This window comes from Juglans regia, chromosome 5, assembly GCF_001411555.2.
Source record: "Juglans regia cultivar Chandler chromosome 5, Walnut 2.0, whole genome shotgun sequence".
In the NCBI taxonomy this organism is placed as follows: domain Eukaryota; kingdom Viridiplantae; phylum Streptophyta; class Magnoliopsida; order Fagales; family Juglandaceae; genus Juglans; species Juglans regia.
In genome coordinates, this window is record NC_049905.1 from 7,369,561 (window position 1) to 7,392,007 (window position 22,447).

A 22,447-nucleotide genomic window follows, 5' to 3' on the forward strand; every position below is an offset into this window, starting at 1 on the left:
CATGCAAAACATAACTCAAAGCAAAAATCAAGCAATTATAAATTGAGAAATGATTTTATTGAGAAGGTCTATATTTTTTCATATAATGTCTGAGTTGTGCTATACAGAAGTCTCATATTCTGGACATTATTTAAAAATATGTAATTTTATCATTATACCAAAACATATTTCATGAAATATGAGGATAAAATGATACAATCACATGTTTTTAAGTAGTGTATAGAAGTGTGGAACATATCTTATAGGATATTGACTTTTGTATAATTTAAAATGGTAATGCTACATAAATTCGTGAAATGTGCAAGCATCGTATAATTATTTTAAAAAAGAGTGAGATTTATTATTAAAAAATTAATTTTTTTTTATGTATGTTTAATATTTATTTATTTTTTTAAAATAATTATATAATACTTACATAATCATGATTGCGATTATTATTTTTTAATTTAAAAAATATTAAAGTTTTTTAAACTTTATATAATTAAAAAAATATAAAACAAGTATCATCGATTCATCCACTTCGGGAAAAAAAGAAAAAAAAAAAAGAAAAAAAAGAAAGCAAAATAATACTACCTGAGCACTCTGGAGTCTGCCCCACAGTTTACCAATTGCCAGCATCTCCTTTTCACCAACACTGCTCAAAAACTGACACACATAGATATGTAGATAGCAAAGATAGCAAACAGACAAAGACCTTTGATATTTGATAAAGTTGAGCAAACAAAAACCACACCACCTGCTGCAATGGTCCAACCTCACCATCTGATCTCAGTCCCTAGCACCTCCTTCCTTCTTTGAATCCTTTGATCTCTAATGGCCTATACACTTTAAGAAGGAAATCTCCACCTTTTAACCTTTTCCATGCCTTCTCTCCCAAATCCATGACCTTTCACTCTACACAATGGCAACTGTGGAGGGGCCCCATGTTGACGCAGGCACTGCAAGTCGCTGCCGTTATCGTAATTCTGTCACAGCTAGCAGTGGCGTTTCAATCTCCGGCGACTCCGACGACCAGTCGTGGCATTCGCCGTTGGAGATTGAAGGTGTGCTGGACTCTCAGAGGGATTCCTCTGGGCCAGACTGTTTGTTTAAAGACGACTTGGAGAGTGGGGTTCAGGAGTTGAAGAAGCATTTGGGTAAAGTTGAAAGAGATTGTAGGATTTGCCATTTGGGTTTGGAGGATGGTATAGAGGCCGGGGTGCTAGTTGAGTTGGGGTGTGCTTGTAAAGGTGATTTGGGTGCTGCCCACAAGCAATGTGCTGAGACGTGGTTCAAGATCAAGGGAAACACGTGAGTAAAGGCTTCTAAATTTTCTCATATAACTAGCTCATGAAAATCGTTTGTTTCTGTATGTGATTGTTCATTAATGATGGGTGCTTTTTGGGAAATTCTGAATATCCATTTGTTGGTATCTGCTTTTTGTGAGTAGTGGTGATAAATATGGAATCATGGGATTCTTTTTTTCTATATGTTGTTTACTTGTGGGTATGCTATTGCTGCCTGTATAATTTTCTTCTTTTGTTTCTGTTTGATTGCTGAGAAGAGGAAAGGAAGGATATGAATGATTGAAACTTAAATTTTTTTGCATTACCGCGTGGCTCAAGATGAATAAAATCTATACAAAACAAGCCTATTAAATAATTTTGGTTAGTGATGGTGATTTTTTTATTATTTGAAATTGATGAAAGCATGAAATAGTGTTGGCTCGATTTGTTTCACACTCCTGTCATGCTATAAGTAACCAAACAAAGAGGGGTACGGGGGACGCTGATATCAAAATTTTAGCGTTTAGGTTTAGTAACTTGGATTTTTACAGAAAAACTGGGTTCAGTTCTTATGATCAATAAAACTAGAAGTAAATGCACATCTTTACTCTTCTGGGGAAAGATAGACAATTAAAATATTAAGGACTTGTTTTGTGAATATCTCAGAATATCTGTGAATAGGAGTGAAATGGTTTGTGAATAGTGAAATGACTTGAGTTAAGATATTTTATTAGGTTTTGGAAAATGAGAGAGAAAAAATTGAATAAAAATATTATAATGTTAAAAAATTGTTGGAATATAATTTTTTAATTTTACTTTTGTTTTGAAATTGGAAAAAAGTTGAATTATTTTTTGTGTTTTGTTTGGAAGCTTGGGAAAGTTGTAATGATTATGTAATAATTAGATGAAAAAGTTGAAAATTTGAAAATTTGAAATTGAAAAAGTGTTTTGTGTTTTGACTGATATTTGGTAAGGAAATATTTGAGAATATCTGAGAATACTTGAGAATACTCCAATACCCAAACAAGAGTCTTTCATAGAGTGAAAATTCAATTGAAAGATGGTAGCATTGATTGTTTACTACTTGATTCGAATATTTACTATATGGGAATATTCGAATCAACTAGTAAACAATATGGGAAATAGTTCCATTCTATCTATTTGACTTCTCTTCTTATCACAAGCAGAGTCCAATTTGATTTCTCAACTTGTAATCTACAAGGACCATTAATACTATTATTTTTTATAAGTAACAATGCATTAATTAAAAAGAGAAATACAAAAGGTGGGGGTAGTGAGCCCCAACAAGCCCCACTCTTACAACTAATACGGTGCATATAATTAAAAATTAAAAGGACAATAGAGCTAAAAGTTTGGTTCAGATCTATATTCCTTTGGTGAACTGAGCGAATTGCCATAAAGGTCAATTTTGATATGATCCTACTGAGTGATTGCCGTGTTGCGTCTGAAAGCTGCGATAGGTGATGTATCATAGGACTTGACTGCTTTAGAGCATCCAACAAAGCTTTCCACACCCTCATCCTCTGGAAAAGAAGTTAGAATGGATGTCCACTTTGGACATAAAGAGAGGACTGGAGGTTGCTTCTCGGAGAGGGAAGAAAACCAATGTTTTGAATACCGTACTGGACGTCGTACCGGTCAAGGCACTGGAACGAAATATTTCAATACCGGTATCGTTTCGGGATAGCGTTTTGGGATAACATTTCGAGATAGTCAATATATAAATAAATTATATATATAAATATATATAAAAATTATATTCCAAAATAATAGTCTATATATAAATAAATTATATATAAATACATATATATAAAAATTATAAATAGTCTAGTCTGAATTAGGGGTTAAAAAATAAGTTTGTAGTTTGAGAAAACGGAAAAAAAAAAAGGCCGGTACCGGCCCAAATATAGGCCTGTACAGGCCGAAATTTAGTCCGGTATGACCGGTATTTTAGCCAGTACGGAACAGATATAGTACCTGTACCGGTCGGACGGCCGAAACGAAAAATTTCGACCGTACCGGCCGGTACGGTACGAAATTTAAAACACTGAAGAAAACCCTTAGGAGTGCCGCTAGATAGGCCTGGGCTGGACATTTGCCGGTGTGGTATTGTGGATTGGTGGGTTGCCAGATCAATGGGACGGCGCGTGGCTGTCGATGTTGGGGTGCTACTGAAAGCTTTTTTAGGTCGTGTAAGAGGGAGGCGTAAGCCCCAAAAGCCTTTGGTGCTTCGGTAGGGCGAGCAGCCCTTAAACCTAAAGCAAGGTTTGGAACCGTTCCCCATTTCTGCATTTCATTCTCTATTTGGCCCGCCTCAAACAAAATGAGAAAACAGGAGAGGCCAATTGATTCAAAGTCACTAAAAAAGGGTTGGTCAATAGCATAGCTCTTTCTTTTCCGGGGCTACTTTTGAAGGAAAGACCTTTGCATTCCTAATCCAGTAGGGGGCAGGACAGCTTTTTTTGTCCCAGCTTGGCGAATCGCATCCCTGCGCAACGGCATTGTTTGTGCGCCCCTTACCGTTCTCGCTCAGTGTTTGCAATGGAAAGTGGAGAGGAAAGTGGGGGAGAGGCAAGTGGAGGAAAACAAGTCAGCGACCAGCCAAACAATGCTCTTATTCCAAAATCTGGTCTTATAAGTAGGTTTTGCCAATCAGCTCTATTTAGGAGACAATCAACTCTATTTAGGAGGTTTTGCCAATAAACGAATGATAAGTAGGTTTCATCCATCCACTGTCTCCTTTGTCGAGGAAAAGTAAAGTTATACAGATAAAAACAAGTCTTGGGGTGTCCTCTCATGGAATTCCTGCAACTATTTGATTTGTGTTTGCTTTCATTTTCTGTTGCCTTTTTTGTCTCTACCGAGTACTGAGATAAGAACTCCTGTTCACAATCCTGGTGGTTACACTAACTTCAATTTCCTTTTATATTAATTATATAGGAATGGACCAAGATGTACTCATACAAGTAAAGGTGGTTCGAATAGATATTGTTTGTGCTTTGATAGGTGATGAATCGATTGACAAGTTGTTTTTTAAATAAAATAAATGCAATCCATCAAGTATGGACAGACGATGACTATCTTTGAGGGAAAAAAAAAAAAATATATTGGCAATTGGTGTGCAGGCACTGCGCTTGTTCATTGTTAATCAATTACATATTGCCCATGTTGTGCAATATGCTGTGCAGCTAGTGTTTGTTTTAAAACCATATGCAATTTTGGTAAATCAAGGTGTTTTAAATTGCTATTAGGAAAGTGGAGAAGATTGCGAGCGATCAAAGTTAGTATGAGTTGCACGGCATGACTGCAAATCTATTGAACAGAGCGCAGTTGGTGAGGTGTTAGCTGATAGTTTTTTATGACATAAATTAGCAATTGTGATGGAGTGTGTAAAGCAATTGAGGAGCATGCTTGCTGTATTGTTTTTTCTTATAGGTAAACAAAATTTTTATTGATAAATATAAGTAGGCCTTGTCCAAGTACACGAGATGTCGGGATGTAGACAAGAGAACTGTATTATTTATGAAACTGGATGGTTTCCATTATGTAATGATAATTGTAGTGGAAGCAAATATTGCTGTCATGACTTGATAAAACACCCAATTGAATCCCTCTTGACTGTGTTGTAATTTTTGTAAACCCTGGTATCATATATTATAACAAATATAATTTGAATTCATACATACATACATATTTCTAGAACAAGAATAACTTGAATGCAGTCCAAGTTTCCAATTCTTGTTTGAAGATGGTTAAAAATCCATTTTTACCCCTCAACCTACCACTCATTTGCAATATGACCACTGCACTACCAAAGTAGTCACTGTATTCTACTTAGCAAAAAGTTTGTCACTTTATCCCTCAAACTACTACTACTTTTGAATCCACCCACTCCTTTTCCTTGAATGCCACGTCGATTACTTTTCGTCCATCTTAATGGTTAGATCAGGACAAGGGGATAAATTGCAACTTTGGTAGTTCTTGCAAAGGATTGGTACTTGGTGTAGTTTCCCTCAAGATAGCATCCTAATCTTTTGAAATATTGTCAAGAGATAAGTTCATAAATGCTTTGGTAAGTTGAATTGAATGTACATAATAGAGCAGTAATCCAGAGCTTGATGCTGTCCTTTAGATTTGAAACTTGCTTCTTATCTCATTTTTTTTCTTCATATGCCTTACAAAATTCAGTAACTGATAGTTTTGATTCATTTTCAGATAATTTCTGCCACAAATAAAAATATCTATATTTTCAGGACCTGTGAGATCTGTGGTGCCACTGCACTCAATGTTGCCAGTATGCAAAGAAATGAGGCAAATAATGCTGCTACTGTTTCAGCCTCAGCATTAGCAGCACCAGTGATACTGGTGGAGAACCGAACCATTTGGCATGGCCGCCGCATAATGAATTTTCTATTGGCCTGCATGGTCCTTGGCTTTGTCATTTCTTGGCTTTTTCACTTTAAAATACTAACATGAGTTCAGTTCTGGATGTATATATATATACACTTCACCTCCACTTATGCCTACTTGCCCCCCAGTATTTAGAATTGCTATGAAACGTGTATGCATGTGATGTATAATTACAAAAGTTTCTGTGAGCATGTGCCATTCAATTACACGTCTTGTAATTTTTGAAAATGAAACAGCAATCCTGTTGTATTTATTTGTCTCTTTTCATAATGTTGAGAATGTACACGATTTGACAAGCATTTAATATTTTGCACTTTCCAGAGAATATAAAGCTCCAGCACAGGCAAAACATCAAGGGAAAGAGGAGAGATTCTCTCTTCATTCTATCATCTTAAGTCACATCTAAGTGATGTAGTGATATCATATTTTAAATGGATTTCTACTTTTGTAGTTGACTTACAAAAATCACTTAAAATGTATCACATTGGTCGGTAATATTACAAGGATAGAATTCAAGATGAAGATTAGTATTATTCCAACAGAAAATTGCCAGCAAAGTCTGACAGCAATCTCAAACAGTATCCATTGTTTGAGGGGACAATGGATGGCTCGTGTGGATTCGAAAATCGTTTTATCTCATTTCATCATTATAATTTTTCTAAATTTTTATATAAAATATAATAAATAATTCAATTTTTTCAAATCTCAAAATAATAATAATATTAAAAATTAATATTTTAATAATATTTTATTCAACTCATCTAAATCTCAAACAGGAACAACACATCTGCTGTTCCTTTCTTACCTCGCCCCAGTGGATGCTTTGAGGGTAGAAGTTCCACACTCAACATAAATTGTATAGTAGAAAAATAAGCAATTAAGGTCTACTTAATTGAAATTCATGACTAAGCTCACACTTGCAATCACTCAAACCGAAAATAAATACTTGATTATACTCTAAAACAGAACTCTAAACATGTTTACATTCTTGATCCATGAAGGATTTAAAGAAAATATCAACTAACATGTATATGGACATGAATATCAAGAACCGAAACCTAATCGAGTTTGTTTTGTTCCTATTATGCTTTTAATGCATAGATCATCAAAGCCATTAAAAATTCTAAACATAAACAGGTTCAAAATCATTTCTTGAAGATACTAACTCCAAATAAACACCTAAACCAAAACATATTTTTGAGAGGAAATCAAATGCACAAACTAAGGCTTGAAACCGAGATATATACTTAGAAAAGTCTTTAACATATCTCTCATCTACTTGTATTTTGAAGGTTTCTTAAACATTTGGACCATGCACATCATTTACAACCTAATGTGAGTCCTTAACATCATGTCATTCATAAAAATTTAACATTTATGAAGATCAAACTCAAAATCAACCACATGCAACAACAAGGTACTAATCGAGACATGCAATAGATCTAAATGACACTCTGAACTCTTATACTTGAAATCTCATGCAAGAATCATACATCCAAATAATATAATTCATTTATAAACCCAAACAAAGATCTGTACACACCATTTAAGTCATAAAAATCCATCATTTACAAAGTTCAATCTCAAACTAACAACACTAACCACATTAATGCTAACCATGACTTTCAACCAACATCTACCTCAAATATCCAACATAAGCTCCCATAAAATGCTTCATACCACTTCTTAACATAATCATCTAACAAGTACTGAAATAAAGAGAGAATGTATTTAACTCACCAAAGCTCAAATCTTGGAGCAAAACCGATTTCCCTCTACACCAAGCACTAACAAAAAATCTCTAGGTTGCTCTAAGACTTTGGTGATTGTGACCTATGATCTTGTGTAAAGTAACTGGAGATGGTATTGAGTAAAGTGAGTAACAAAGGAATGGCAAGGGACAAGGTAGCTCTCGGTATATAGAAGTGTTGAACCCAATGTTTCAAGCATCATATAACTATATATTTACTTATAGATTTTGATGATAAAAAACGAGTTCAAGCATAAAGGAGTCTCAAGTTGTCCACAAAATGGAGCTAAAGACATTAACAAATCAAGCATGGGCAAGAAAGGAAACAATCTTACAAATGAACATCTTAGAGTAATTTTGTATGTTTGTTTCAAATTTGAAAAAGGTTTTAAGGCTCGAAAGAAATATTTTCTCATGAGACATCAATTTGTATTTCTCATATGTGTGTGATATGTTTGAAATTTTGAAATTTGAAAAATAATTGATTGTCATTTTTCACATTTGCATGATATGATTGAAAATTTGAATTTTGAAAACTTGATGGATGATTGATCATTATCTTTCACATGTGCATGATATGATTAAAATTTTGAATTATGAAAATTTGTGATTTTCCCAAGTGAATGATTTGTTGAAAATTTGAAAAGTAATTGATGCTCTTTTTGACATATTCAAAAAGTATAAGATTTTATTTCAAAATTTTAAAAAATAAATGATTTGTCTTTGATAATTACAAAAGGAGAAACCTTTGTTTGAAATTTTTGAAAAATGAATGATACTCATTTTTTACTTTGGATCTTTTTAAATTTGAGAAGTAAGTCTCATATGTTAATAAATAACTCATTTGAGATCTTCAACATCACATGAACTACAAACATTATGCCATTCATTCATAAAAAACTCTCAATTTCTCTTTTCTAACATTGAGCCTTAACAATTGTTCATTTTAAAAATAGATATAGTTTGCATTGTACTGTTTTCATTTTACTCACTGAGCATTGTACACTAATAAATTACCCAATGTCTGCTCTTGTATAAACAATAAAAGGTTGTGTATAGCCTTTGTGAGTGCAGTAGGAGTTCTGCACGAGGAATAGTTGAATCACCATTCGAAAGGTGATGGTAAGTATAGAAAGTGTTCTACACAATTTCTTTGAAGTAGTATTGTTCAAACGTGTAATATGTTTCTATCTCCACTTAAAGGAGCTTGAATAGTGAATTTGAGAATTCTCAAATGGTAGCTTGAGGCGAGAATGTAGGTAGTAGGACCGAACCTCGTTTTTATCATAAATCAATTATGTGATAAAGGTTTTATAATTACTTTCAAAAGGGATAAGTGCATTATTTTGAATGAGCTTGAATGTAATGTTTGTTTCTTACCTTTAGAAGCAATATTGTTTATACAATTGAATACGAAGAAATTGTCTCACAATATACTATTTATTTTTTAGCTCGCAAAATGAAACTAGTTGGCTATGACATAGAAGTTTACCAACGTAGAACTTAGTTATAAACTTAAAAAAATGATTTTGTGAGAGGTTTTCCAAAGACAAGTTTTCTTAAAGAAAAAATTCGTGAGGCATTCCAGTTTGGTAAACAAATAAAAACTTCTTTTAAAATCAAGTAGCATATTTTCACTACTAAACCATTACAACTAACATACATGGATCTTTTTACACCAAACAAAATTGAAAGATTATGAGAAAAATATTATGTATTTGTTATTGTTGATGATTTCTCTATATATACTTGGGTCATCTTTTTTGCTCAGCCTATACCAAGCTATACAAGAGAATTTAAAATGGAAATGGCTAAATTATTTCTAAGTATTCGAAATGATAGGAGAAAGAGTTTGCTAATAAAGATATTAAAAAATTTTGTGATGAAAATGGTTTTGTGCATAATTTATTTGCTTCTTGATGTCCTCAACAAAATGGAGTAGGAGAGAGGAAGAACATATCCTTTCAAGAGATGGCAAGAACAATGCTCAATGAGAAAAATAGAGTTATGTTAATATCTAGGTTAGATAAAAATCCAAGAGCATTAGCATTGGTCTATGCATATGCATATGCATATGCAAAGTTATATTTGGATAATATGGTCCTAAAATCCTCCACATTGGCTTATGCATATCCAAATATTTAGCTACCTATGAATAGTGCTTATCCAAATTTGGATAACCACTATTCACCCTACAAATCATATTTTAATAATTATTTCTCTCTCCTCCTACTCTCTCTCACACAATCCTTTCATTTTCTCCCTCCTTCAACAACAAAACAAACATTCACTTGCACATTCATTTTATTATTATAATATATTATATATATTTTTTCATTTTATTATATTTTTAGTATATTATTATTAAAAAATTATATTTTTTATTATTACATTTGTATCATTAATGTCAAATGTATGTAGTGGATATTAATTGTAAAATATATAAAAAAAAATTAATTTTAGCAAAAAAGTAATAATAATAAAATAATAATATTTTATTATTATTTTGTTTCAAATATGCATAAGCCAATGTGGGAATTTTGCTTGAATGGCAAAGTGGATATGCAAAAGAGGTAATTTTGCATATGCATATGCATAGACCAATGCTAATGCTCTTATAAGTTTTGGAATGAGAGAAAGCCTAACATTGATTATTTTCATGTGTTTGGATGCAAATGTTTCATTTTGAATGTCAGGGATAGATTAGGCAAGTTTGATGCAAAATTTGATAAATGTATATTTCTCAGGTAGTCTACTAATAGTAAAACTTATAAAGTCTTCAATAAAAAAATTATGACTGCACAATAATCTATGCACGTAGTATTTGATGAATCTAACCCCATGTTTTCCAATAAATCTGGTGATAAAGAAACAAAACTTATAAATAACATATAGAGCCTTAAACCTAATAAAGAAAACACAATAGAGGAGGTCCAATGTGAAGACATTAAGAAATATTATCAAAACTTAATGCAATATGCAACCAAATAGTAGAAACGTGTAAAAGATTATCTAGCGGAACAAATTCTAGGAGAACCATCATGAGGTGTAAGTAGTCGATCATCTCTTAGAAATACTTGCAATCATAGTATTTTTTTTTTTAATCTCAAATTGAACCCAAAAATATTGATGAAACACTTCTTGATGAATCTTGGATTCTAGCTATGCATGAAGAGCTAAATCAATTTAAAAGAAATGATGTTTGAACACTTGTTCCCAGACTCAAAAATCATACTATTATTGGAATAAAATGGATTTTTAGAAACAAGAAAGATGAGTTTGAAGTTATCACTAGAAATAAGGCTTGAGTAGTAGTCCAATGTTTCAATCAAGAAGAAGGAATTGATTATGATGAGACATATGTACCGGTCACAAGATTAGAAGTTATTCAAACACTACTTACATATACTTGTTATAATGATTTCAAACTTTTTCAAATGGATGTTAAAAATACTTTCTTAAATGTTTTTATTAATGAGGAGGTATATGTTGAGCAACTTCCAGGTTTTGAAAATCATATTTCTCCAAATCACGTTTTTAAGTTGGCAAAAGCACTATATGAACTCAAACAAGCTCCTAGATCTTGAGAGGCTCAATGTTTTCTTGATTGAAAAAAGGTTTTTCAAGAGAAAAAATCGACACAACCCTTTTCATGTTTAATGAAGATGATGATATTCTTCTGATTTAAATTTATGTAGATGATATAATATTTGGTAGTATTAATGAAAAAATGTGCTAAGTTTTTGTTAAGAGTATGCATGAAGAACTTGAGATGAGCATGATAAGAGAACTTAGCTTCTTTCTTGGATTGCAAATCAAGCAAGCAAAAAGGGGAATATTTATCAATGAGAAGTGATACAACCACAAAATAATTTCACAAAAGTAAGCCTACAAACTAACATAGCTTTATATGAAATGTTAGATTTTACAATAAAAGTAACTTTACAATTTAGCATATCACATTATGCCACGTCAATTTATGAATTTACTTTTGTGGAATTCATTTGTAGCTAAAACATTTATCTTCATTAATTAGTCAAAATATATAAAAAAAAATTACTCAAAAAGTTTGGAATGAAAGGTACAAAGTAAATTGGAACACCAATGAGTCCATTCACCAAACTTGTAAAAAATGAAAGCAGTAAGCCAGTTGACTCAAAAGTGTATCAATGTATGATTGGTAGTCTAATATTTTTGACAACAAGTACCGGATATTATATTTAGTGTATGTTTATGCACATGATTTCAATCATCTCCAAAAGAATCCCATTTGAATGTGGTTAAGTGTATTCTTAGATATCTTGTTGGCACAATTGATCTATGGTTTTGGTATCCTAAGCGCAATATTTTGATCTAATCAGCTACTCAAATGTAGATTATGTTGGTTACAAAGTTGATCGAAAAAAGTACTAGTGGAACATATTACTTCTTAGGTTATGCACTTGTTTCATAGTTTAGTAAAACAAAAAATTTTGTTGTATTATCTATTGTTAAGGCTGAATATGTTATTGCAGGTAGTTGTTGTGCTCAAGTTCTATACGTGAAGCAACAATTTTAGGATTTTAAGCTCATATATAATCACATTCCACTTAAAGTTGATAATATCAATGCTATAAATTTTTCAAACAACCCAGTACAACATTCTATTACCAAGCATATTGAAATTAGATATAATTTTCTACGAGATCATGTGCAAGGGTGACATTGTACTAGATTTCACAAGCACATACGACCAGTTGGCAGATATTTTCACAAACCCTCAGCCAGAAGATATATTATGCATGATGAGAAGAGAATTAAGAATGCTGCATGCTATGGATATTTGGTAAATATTCTTTTATTATCTTAAAAGAGTAATACTAGATATAGTCAAAAGACATGTAAGCCTTACGCACTATGATGGGAAAAAAGATTAAAAAAATAACTTGCTCATGTAGGTCTCAAATTTATCTATTTTTTTAAAAGGGAGTACACGAGACTTGCACACCCTAAGACTGCAAATATAATTTCTTAGATCAAAATTACTTAAAAAAAACTTGAGATTCTTAGCCTAATTTTTTAAGCGTTCCTACTCTTCACATATCAGCATGATATCCTTATCTAAAGTATTAGGCAATCGGATGAATAGTCTAGCGAGGACCTCAACTACTTATTTTCTTGCTTTAAGCCTTATCTTTATGTTAGACTACTGAACAAGCCACTAGAGTATATAAATTTTCTTATTAAACTTTTCAACCTCACTTGTTCTAGACTGAAATCGTAGAGAAAATGCGACAATGGATGATAAATATCGAGTGCCAAGAGTCACTAGTTCATAAATAGCCTCATCATCTGGCTTATTAGCTAGATATCTTTCATACCACACCATGACACCTTGGTAGATGCTAAGAAAACTGGTGATTGAGGTGTAGAATTTCTCATATATTGATCAAAAGGATTATTGGAAGAAGATTGTTGAGCCATTGCTAATAGAGAAAACTTACAGAGTAAGAATATAGATTGATTACATATATGTGAAGAAGATTGAATGCGAATTGGATAAGTTGAAGACTGCATTTACAGAGATAAACATGAGCATAAGACAAAACATCAAACCTCTTCATATCTTACTTGGTCAACATTACAAGACATGCTTGACTCATTTTGTCAAAATTTATTTTTACTAAGGCAGCTGAATTTATTACAGTTTGTCCCCCAATTTTTTTTCAATCTTCTCAAAAGTTATTTTCTCCTAAATACTTAATCTCTATCGTTATTCGCTACTGTTGGCCTTGAGTTTGAGCTCTTTTTCTTTCTAGTTCCTCTACTTGTGGTTGAAGTCACGAGCATACCAATTTGTCAACTTTTTCAACTCCTAGTCTTCCTGTTTTAACTTTTTATTTTTTCACATTTATCAACAAGCATTCAACACAATTTAAAAATTTCATTGTTAAATTGATCAACGTCACTCACTCTTGCTCATAATCTCTGAGACATGGTTGTAACACTAGCATTATATTGAGCATTGAGAGTCTTTGATTCTATATTGACCTAAGAATCAGTCTTGCAAGTCAAACGTCTCTCTTCTCCTATCATGGCATGGAATTAATAGACTTAATAGAGAAAATAAGTGGTTGAGGAGTGAAGGGTTCCTGATTTAAATCTGAAACATTATTGGAAGAAAATTGCTCGACCATAAAAGTTGTTTTGGATAAACAAAAAACAGGTTAAGAAACAATGTGAGGAATTTTTCTCATGAGAATCTGATGGGTAAGGACAATCCTTTTAAGTAGAAACTCAGAACTTTCAAATCTTTACAAAATATCATTTGTCAAAAATATCAACTGAATTTGAAGATCTTTTTGCACTAACTCGATAAGGCTAACCTTATAGCTCTATAGAACTTGTCTGGCCTAAGTAGCTCCAATTATTTAGCTATCTGTAGTTTCTACTAGCGCCCATTTTCATCTTTGGTTACTGTGGCCCTTTTTAATGATGTCAAAAAATGGAGAAGTATAGAATAGGACATTAACATATTTTTGCCAATGCTTTATTTGATTTTATATCCCTTGAATGGTTAAGCTTTATATATATATATATATATATATATGTGTGATTGGAATTAAGTTTATCTATTACTTGAAAAACTAGCACACATTCTCAAGGGGAGCTTGAGCATTACTACGGATAATCTTACCAAGTGTTTGTCATCATAAAAAAATGAAAGATTGTTGAACCTAAGGTTTCAAGCATCATATAATTTCAAGTATACTTATGAATTTTGATGATACCAAATGAGTTTACGTATAAAAGAGTCTCAAGTTGTCCACAAAATAGAGTCAAGGATATTAACAAATTAAGCATGAACAAGAAAGGGAACAAGTTTACAAATGATGCTCTTAGAGTAATTTTGTACATCTCCTTCAAAATTTGAAAAAGGTTTTAAAGCTCGAAAGGAATTTTTTCTCATGAGACATCAATTTGCATTTTACATATGTGCATGATAAGTTTGAAAATTTGAAATTTGAAAGATAATTGATTGTCATCTTTTACATGTACATGATATAATTGAAAGTTTAAATTTTGAAAATTTGAATGATGATTGATTGTCATTTTCACATGTGCATGATTTGTTGAAAATTTGAAAAGTGATTGATGCTCTTTTTGACATACATAAAAAGTAAAAGATTTTACTTGAAAGTTTTGAAAAATGAATGATGCTCCTTTTCAACGTTTGAATCTTTTTAAATTTGAAAATGAAGTTTTATATGCTTATAAATAGATCATTTATAATCTTCAAAAATACATTAACTACAAGCGTTATAACAATATTCATTCATCAAAAGCTTTCAATCTCTCTTTCATAGCATTGTGTCTTAACACTTGTTAGTTTTGAGATGGATATAGTTTACACTATGCTATTTTCATTTCACTTATTGAGGAGTGTATTTTGATAACCTATCCACTATCAGTCCTTGTATAAACAATAAAAGAGTAAGTGTAACACTTGTAAGTATAGTAGGAGTTCAACAAGGGGAATAGTTGAGTCATCACTCGGAATGTGATTGTAAGTGTAGAGGGTGTGCTACACGAATTCTTTGAAGCAATATTGCTCAAATGTGTAATAGGTTTATATTTTCACCTGAAAGAGGTTGACTAATCAATTTGGGAATCGTAAAGGGGTAGCTTGAGGTGAGGACGTAGGTAGTGAGACTGAATCTTATTAAAATATTGAGTTTACATCTCTTACCATTACTTTTTATATTTACTGCTGCTTAGTATTTTATTCACATTTTCTATTGTGTATTTAATTTTTAATTTTTAATTTTTAATTTTTAATTTTTTAAAACAACCCAATTCACCTTCCCTCTTGGGTTAGTCATCGGGTTAGTCACTTCGACAACAAGAAGGAAAAATGAAATGAGCTGTTGGTTTTGAGTTAAACCCACCCAATCTCTCTCTCTCTCTCTCTCTCTCTCGCTTTAATGCCAAATGGATAGTCTTAGATCTTCTAATGATGTGCTAACCTTGGGGCTCTTTAGAGATGCAGGCTGAATGCTAGACAGATGGTTGACTTCTGCAAAAAAATGAGTAAAAAGAAGTTGAAGAGAGGCTCAATTTTCCTCCATGGCTTTTCCTTCAAGTTTCCAACTTTTTGTGACCAATGTATGGCCTCGTTCCAAATGATTGTGTTGTCCATAAGCTAATAAAATAACTGATCAAATGGTGTGAATGTCATTAGTGGTAATGGGCAGTTTCTACAAAAGAAAAGAAGTGAAGTGATGCTGAAGGAAGGGCTAGGCAATAGGCCTCTAGCTCTTTCAATTTTCCAATTCTTTTGTTACCAATGAATGGCCTGAAGTTCCAATGAGTATGTTGTCCAGAAACTATTGAAATGACTGACCAAAATGTGTGAATATCATTAGTAGTGAAGGACGGCACACAACAAGAGCATGGGGGAAACAAAATATGAAAGAGAAGGCTTAGTATAAGCCAGTAGTTCCATCTCATTCTCTTTCCTAAAAACCTTTTTGCCAAGTGTATGACAAGATGATGAAATGAAGGGAGATGGCTCGACCATATTTTTAGGGTTGCAAGGGTTACTTTCCAGGTGGTGCTGGACGGAGGGACCATTGTTGGTGAGGTGGCAAAGTGGGCTGCCACGTGTGGAGCTCAGATGTGGTGCGACGCCACATCATCACAAAAGTTTTTATAACTCAATTTTTTTTAAAAAAAAAAATCTATCTAGAGCAATGATACCAATCTTTTTGTTTAATTATGATTATAAATATCTCAAATAAATTCAAGAAGTTCCGACTTACTTAAGGATCATACATGATCTTGGTAAAGCATATTTTTGGAAAAACAAAATTAAAAGGAAATTGCAGTTGCATGTTGTTGTAGAAAAAAATTTATGACGCGCCTCACATATTAAATTAAAAACTAGCTATTATAATACCAACATTGTAATTATAATATCATATAACTAACGGTTTGTTTGCATCGATTTGCAAGTAGAAGACTGTAAAAACAACTTTATTTCATTTTTTTAATCTTTTTATGGCTAGGGAATGAAATGTTTTTTAGATGGATAATGCTATTTTATTTTCTTATCAAAGCCATTTTGTAGCGGTCCATCCAAAAATAAGCTTTTAACAACCTCCAATAATACTCTACCATATCAGCAATTACACACAAATCAACATAAGCTCATACACTTCATAATAAACACATCTTCCAGTCGCCCAAGAACATCATCTTCATGTCAGAATTTCACTGCCCAAGAACACATCTCCCATCCGCACCACTTTTATCGGCTTTTTTATTCTTTATTTTTCTACTTTTTGTCGAAATCCATAGATAAACTCTCTCTTTCTTCCCAAATTTCCTGTTGAGATGGTTCCCCTCCATTCCCTTCTTAGAATCCAAGCGCTCTCTCTCGACAATTACAAGAAAAAATACCTCAACTTTGACAGAATCGTGCGTGAAGCAGTGACTACCAAGCCGCACTACAGCAAATCCTAATCCCCTCTCTTGAAACCCAGACGAAGCCCCCCTCCTAGATCCTTCCAATGGAAATAAAAAGATTAGATAAAATAAAAATAGAAAAAATATCGACTGATCCAAAGTCGGAGGAAGAGGAGGCAACCACAACAACCATCGGAGGGACCTATCGGAGGTGGGCGACATTGTTCTCTGTGTCTCACTGTCACTCCCTTACCAGACCCATCTAATCTCAATAGCAAGGGAATCCATCGGAGGTCACATTCCTCGTGCGACGATAGAGAGAGGGGGCAAAGAGGGTCGTGTTCCTCGTGCGAACGACGGAGAGAGGAGGCGAAGAGAGTTGCAGAGAGGGGGGAGATGAAATTTCGTAAAACTGGATTCTAAGGGAAAGAATGAGAGGGGATGAGGCCTGAGGGATCCATCTGCGTGCATGTGGTGGGGGCACATGGTAGGTATGCTGAGGAGGCTATGTGTAAATCACCTATTGGAGGGTTATTTTTTGAAGATAAACAGATGAACTGTTTTGAAAATTAACTCTTTTTTTTATTATTATTTTAAACTTTATCATAGTTGGTTATTCTTGATGATGTCACATTTTTTAAAAAATTTGGCTTACATTCTATTAAAATTTCATTCGATACTTTCTAGTAAAAAATGAATGGACAAGATTGATGAAAAAAACCCTATTTTAAAATTATTTTTTCATTTAAAACAATCATGTCCATTATTTTTTTAAAATGATAAATCCATTAAAATTAGACAGAATGTTTAAAATGACTTCTTCTACTAGATACTTAAATAAAAATCACTTAATATATATCACGTCATCAAGTATAATGAAAATAATAGAAAAGAATAATACTAGAGCTCCCGCTGCAGGCTCCCCTAGGAGCTACCGCTGGACATGTGTTTTCATGTGTTTTGTTTTAGTTTTTTTATATAGATTTTTTTAATAATTTTAAATATTGTAAAAAAAAAATTTATAATATTATTAAAAATATTTTTTTAATCACGAAGTAAAATAAAAATTTAAAGAAGTATTTTTTAATAATTTTTTTTACTTTTTAATTAAAGAAATGTTTTTAATGATATTCTAAATTTATTTTATTTTTTAAAAATATTTAAAAATATTAAAAAAATTTATATAAAAAATAATTTAAAAAAACAACACGTGAAAATATATGCTAGATCTCCGACGGGCGGGAGCTGTAGCATTGTCCAATAGAAAAACTTTAATCTTTTACATCTTTCCTAAAAGTAGATTATGTTTCTATATGTTGAGATGAATTTAGTTAAATTATAAATAGTAATATTTTGTTTAACTTTTTTAAGATTGAGATGTATTTAATTTTTTAAGTTAAAATATATAAAATAAATTAAAATGAATTTTACTTTTTTTATAAAAAAATTAAAAAAAATAATAAATCTTATTAATAAATAATTTAAGATGAATTGATTTTAGTTTAACAACCACACACAACATAGGCGGTGTTATTATGGCCGCTCATTCATTTAACATTATTGATCACATTCACTCTGTCGGCTCACTTCTAAAACCCTAAATCGTATGCACTCTATCTCATAAGTTCATAACGCCCAAAGATTTTAAACTCTAGACCCCTCAACAGAGAGTTTCCCTCTCAACAAGTAAGATTATTTTAACCTTCGAAGCTTTTACTTAATTTTTTCTATTGCGCATAGGCATAAAATTGGATATTTTGGGATAAAAGACGTTAGGCGACTATCTTTGATTTTTTAGGGTCCAATGGCTGCCAACAATAATCCGCCGTCGGGCTTGGAGAAAGAACAGGTGGGTACCTTTTTTAACTATTGTTTGATACTCAGATCTTGAATTTAACTGTGGAAATGAAATTTAAAAATTAGTTTTATTTTTTAGTGTTTCTGAGCATGGCATTTCTGTTTTTCTCTGAACCGAATTCATCAAGTATATCTATGTATATCTGGCACTCTTGTTCTAAGTTGTTGACAGTTAGATTATAAATTCTGCTTATTGTAATTCCACAGATCTTTGGAATGGCGGAAAAGGAGATGGAGTATAGGGTCGAGTTGTTCAACAAGTAGGTTTTCTGCCTTGTATATATCCTTCCATACTAGAAATGTCGTCCATTCAACAATAGGGTTTTCTAAGATTTGATATCAAGTGTATTTGATACTATTGTCAATGCTCATCGAATAATGGAAAAATTTTGTGAAGCTAGAGCCATTATAAAATGGTCTTGCATATGATTTATGAGCTTCTTGGGAAGACACAGTGCAGAGCATATAATTCTTTTTATGTCTCTTGGACTACGGTCCTTGAGTGTTCTGTCATTTATTTCCTGTCGGGTGTATCATGCGTGATTAGGCACCTGCCTCCACAATTCGAGCAACCATGGGTGCATGTATATGATAATCTGCTTTCCCGGTGTGATCCAAGTTATTGAATTTCAGTGTGCTTGTAAACATCTCATGGGTAAGAAAAAAGAGAATTGTTTTAGATACAAAGAGATTCTACAATAGTAAACATACAAACTGACGTGGTTTTACGTGATCTGTTAGATCTACTTTACAATAAAAGTAACTTTACAATCTAATGTCCTGCATCAAGCCACATCAGTTTGTGGATTTACTTTTGTGCAATCTCTTTGTGGCTATAGTATTTCTCAAGAAAAAAAGGCTTTGTAATGAGCTGGGTTGAATATTGCAGTAAAATGTGGTTATCTGTTGAAAAATAGTCATCATCAATTTCCATTCATACATACTCTCGTTGGATCAAGAAAATATATATATTTCTCATGTTAAGTAAAGACAAGAGCAAACATATCTGTAAATTAAATCTTAATCTACATTCTACTGAAAGAGGTTAATTTGTTATTTAATAATTTAATTCCAAAAACACTTTAATTAGGTATAGGTGGGATGAGGTACTACTAGTTTGTTGATTATTTAGCTTTGCCATAGGTTCAGTTTATCTTGATTTTATTTTTAAGTTTTGGACGAGTATAATCTACCTAAACTGTCGTATTAAGCATATTTATAATGGATTTGAATTGCTGTATTTAGAATTGGAATGGACTGATGTAGTTGAAGAACTTGCTTGCTGATATGTATATTAAAAAACTCTGCATTGCTTATGAGCTTCCATTCTTGATAAAATATTTCTTGAGGCTAATGTATTTTCTCTTCTCTTTTTACCCATTCAGGCTCACACACACATGTTTTAATAAGTGCGTGGAGAAAAGGTACAAGAATTTGTGTTCATTTATTTCCAACAATTTCCATGAACATTTCTAAGTAGATTTTGAGTTCTCCTTTGAAGACTTTCCCAAGAAGTTCAGTTCAAGTTTTCTAAATAAATGATTCCAGAAACTACCCAGTTGTTCTTCTTGTACCAAAAAAAGGCTGTATCCAATATATTCTTTTACTATTCAGGTACAAGGAATCTGAACTAAATATGGGCGAAAATAGTTGCATTGATCGCTGTGTTTCAAAATATTGGCAAGTAAGTTGTTGATGTATTCAGGCATGGTTTAGAGTACTTCCTGTGAACTTCTGATGCTTTTATCTTTTCTTTTTATATCAAACAAGTGGAACAGTTTTTTATTTTTTATTGTTATTATCTATTCTCTTGACTTGTTTTATTGGGGGAGGTGTAAATATCTTTTGATAGGAATGAAATTTACTCTCATGGTTGCATTATTCTCTTGGCCTTTGTTTTCGAAAAAAAGCTTACATAGTTTGCCGATTGTTAACAGATGGAAATATAAGTTTTAGTTTACCATTATCTGCATACACATGCACGTGGTTTGGCGGAGGGATATTTCCTTTGTTCCTTTATTAGCTACTATTTTTCTTCCTGTGGCTAAGTCATACCCACGCTATAATATTGCTCCAAAAGTTTATAGACATCTAATAACTCAGATATCCCTGTACAAGGGGCAAAGACGTGTTGCCGTGATGACTGTAATATATTGGGGAATTCTTATGGCCTGGATTTGTTTTTTTTTAAAGAAAGGTTTACCATATTACTTTCTTTCGTGTTCTCCCTGGCTGCTTTATTCGTTTTTCCTTACCCATTCTTTGACCACTGTAGTCTTAGGCTGTTGATGGCTTTTATTTTATTATTTTTCAGTATCCGTGTTTTGCTGGTTTTGGTCCTGTTAACAATTTTTTTTACTCAGTATGTGAGGGCCACAGTCCTGGTTTTGCGTTAGGATGGCCTAAACACTTTATCAAAAAAAAAAAACCTAGATACTTATAGCCGAAACATAGATATTTGAGTAATGAGCTGCTTCTTGGTTCCATTTTTCATAATTCTTCACTTATGGTTGCATGTAGATGACTATCATTTAATGGAAGATAAAAGCAAAATCTTTTCTGTGTGTTCCAGGTGACTAATCTAATTGGCCAGCTACTCGGTTCTGGTCGGCCTCCAATGTGAAATTAAGGCTGCTCTCATCTGAAAGCCATTCTGCATTTGTTACATGTTAACTTGGCTGGCTATGAAAGAAGGTGGACGCTAAAATTATTTTCTTTTCTCTCTTTGTTTGTACCCAACATTATGAGGTGATATCCATTTTGTCGTTTGAGAGGGGAAAAAAGGCAGTATTTTGAATTTATGCTGCCCCCTAGTTGCAAGTCTGAAAAAGTATTTGCTTTTCTTAATGAGAGATCATTTTTTACCAGTTCAAATCTGGTTCTTGGCACATGATTAATTTGTGCGAGCATCCTTGATACAAATAAATGGATACGGGAAGACATTCATAGTTTATAGTATATGATGTCATTATACAGATTCATCTTATCTAGGTGTTTTGAGGATATATCTTTTACTCTAGAATAGATGACTGAATTTGTTATTATTCCATGATGCTTTATTACATCTCCAATTGTTTTGGTTGCTTCTTGCTGCTTATTGGGTTTCAAGAAGCCACGTTCTTCCCCCGTTGTAGTGAGCTTACAAAATTGTTGTCACGGCATGCTTGCACAACTCTGCCCAACAAAGTTCGTTTTTCATCTCTGTTATCAGCTCATATGAAAGAAACTGACTGGAGCTAAGCTGGTCCAGCCTTGGGTTTGCTCCCCAACGGTCACCAGTTCGAGTCCTTTTAGGGCCATTGGAGGTTTACCTGGTTGTTAACTTTAGGGCTCTGTGGGAATAGTCGAGGTGCAAGCAAACAGGCCCGGACATCCACAATTATAAAAAACAAAAAAATGCATGGTGTGAATTGGTTTTTATGAACACCCGTGACTTACTGTAACACTTAGATTGATGTTGTTGTTGTATTTCATTATTATTATTTTTAAGTAAATTTCCATTGAATTAAACTCGAAGAATAAGATGGGGGGTGGGGATCTCTTTACCAAAACCCCATTCCGGTAGATACAGAGTAAGGAAATAAAATGAGATAAATGCACTTCTAAGTAGGAATTTTGTACCACCCCAACTACCATAATAATTGATTCATTGGATTTGAGCTCTAGCTCTAATTTACACTCGAAACTTTTTTAACGA

The 22,447-nt window shown here is 32.7% G+C and overlaps 2 protein-coding genes across 3 annotated transcripts; both read left to right on the forward strand.

The window, feature by feature from the left end:
- Positions 1–649: 649 nt before the first annotated feature.
- On the forward strand, positions 650–5,949 carry LOC109003777. Of its 2 annotated transcripts, none has more exons than XM_035690296.1 (2): positions 650–1,290; positions 5,502–5,949. In XM_035690296.1, the coding sequence occupies exons 1-2, from the start codon at positions 902–904 to the stop codon at positions 5,503–5,505; spliced, it is 393 nt and encodes a 130-aa protein (XP_035546189.1). In that variant the 5' UTR covers positions 650–901; the 3' UTR covers positions 5,506–5,949. The 2 variants fall into 2 exon arrangements, with proteins under 2 accessions (XP_035546189.1, XP_018837610.1); XM_018982065.2 differs by having other exon boundaries at positions 656–1,290; positions 5,540–5,949.
- A 12,476-nt stretch (positions 5,950–18,425) lies between these two features.
- On the forward strand, positions 18,426–21,751 carry LOC109003778 (mitochondrial import inner membrane translocase subunit TIM10-like). The gene is made up of 6 exons (XM_018982066.2): positions 18,426–18,579; positions 18,692–18,742; positions 18,958–19,010; positions 20,136–20,174; positions 20,365–20,434; positions 21,323–21,751. Exons 2-6 carry the CDS (start codon positions 18,698–18,700, stop codon positions 21,371–21,373), a joined length of 258 nt encoding a protein of 85 aa, XP_018837611.1. The 5' UTR covers positions 18,426–18,579; positions 18,692–18,697; the 3' UTR covers positions 21,374–21,751.
- Positions 21,752–22,447: the final 696 nt, after the last annotated feature.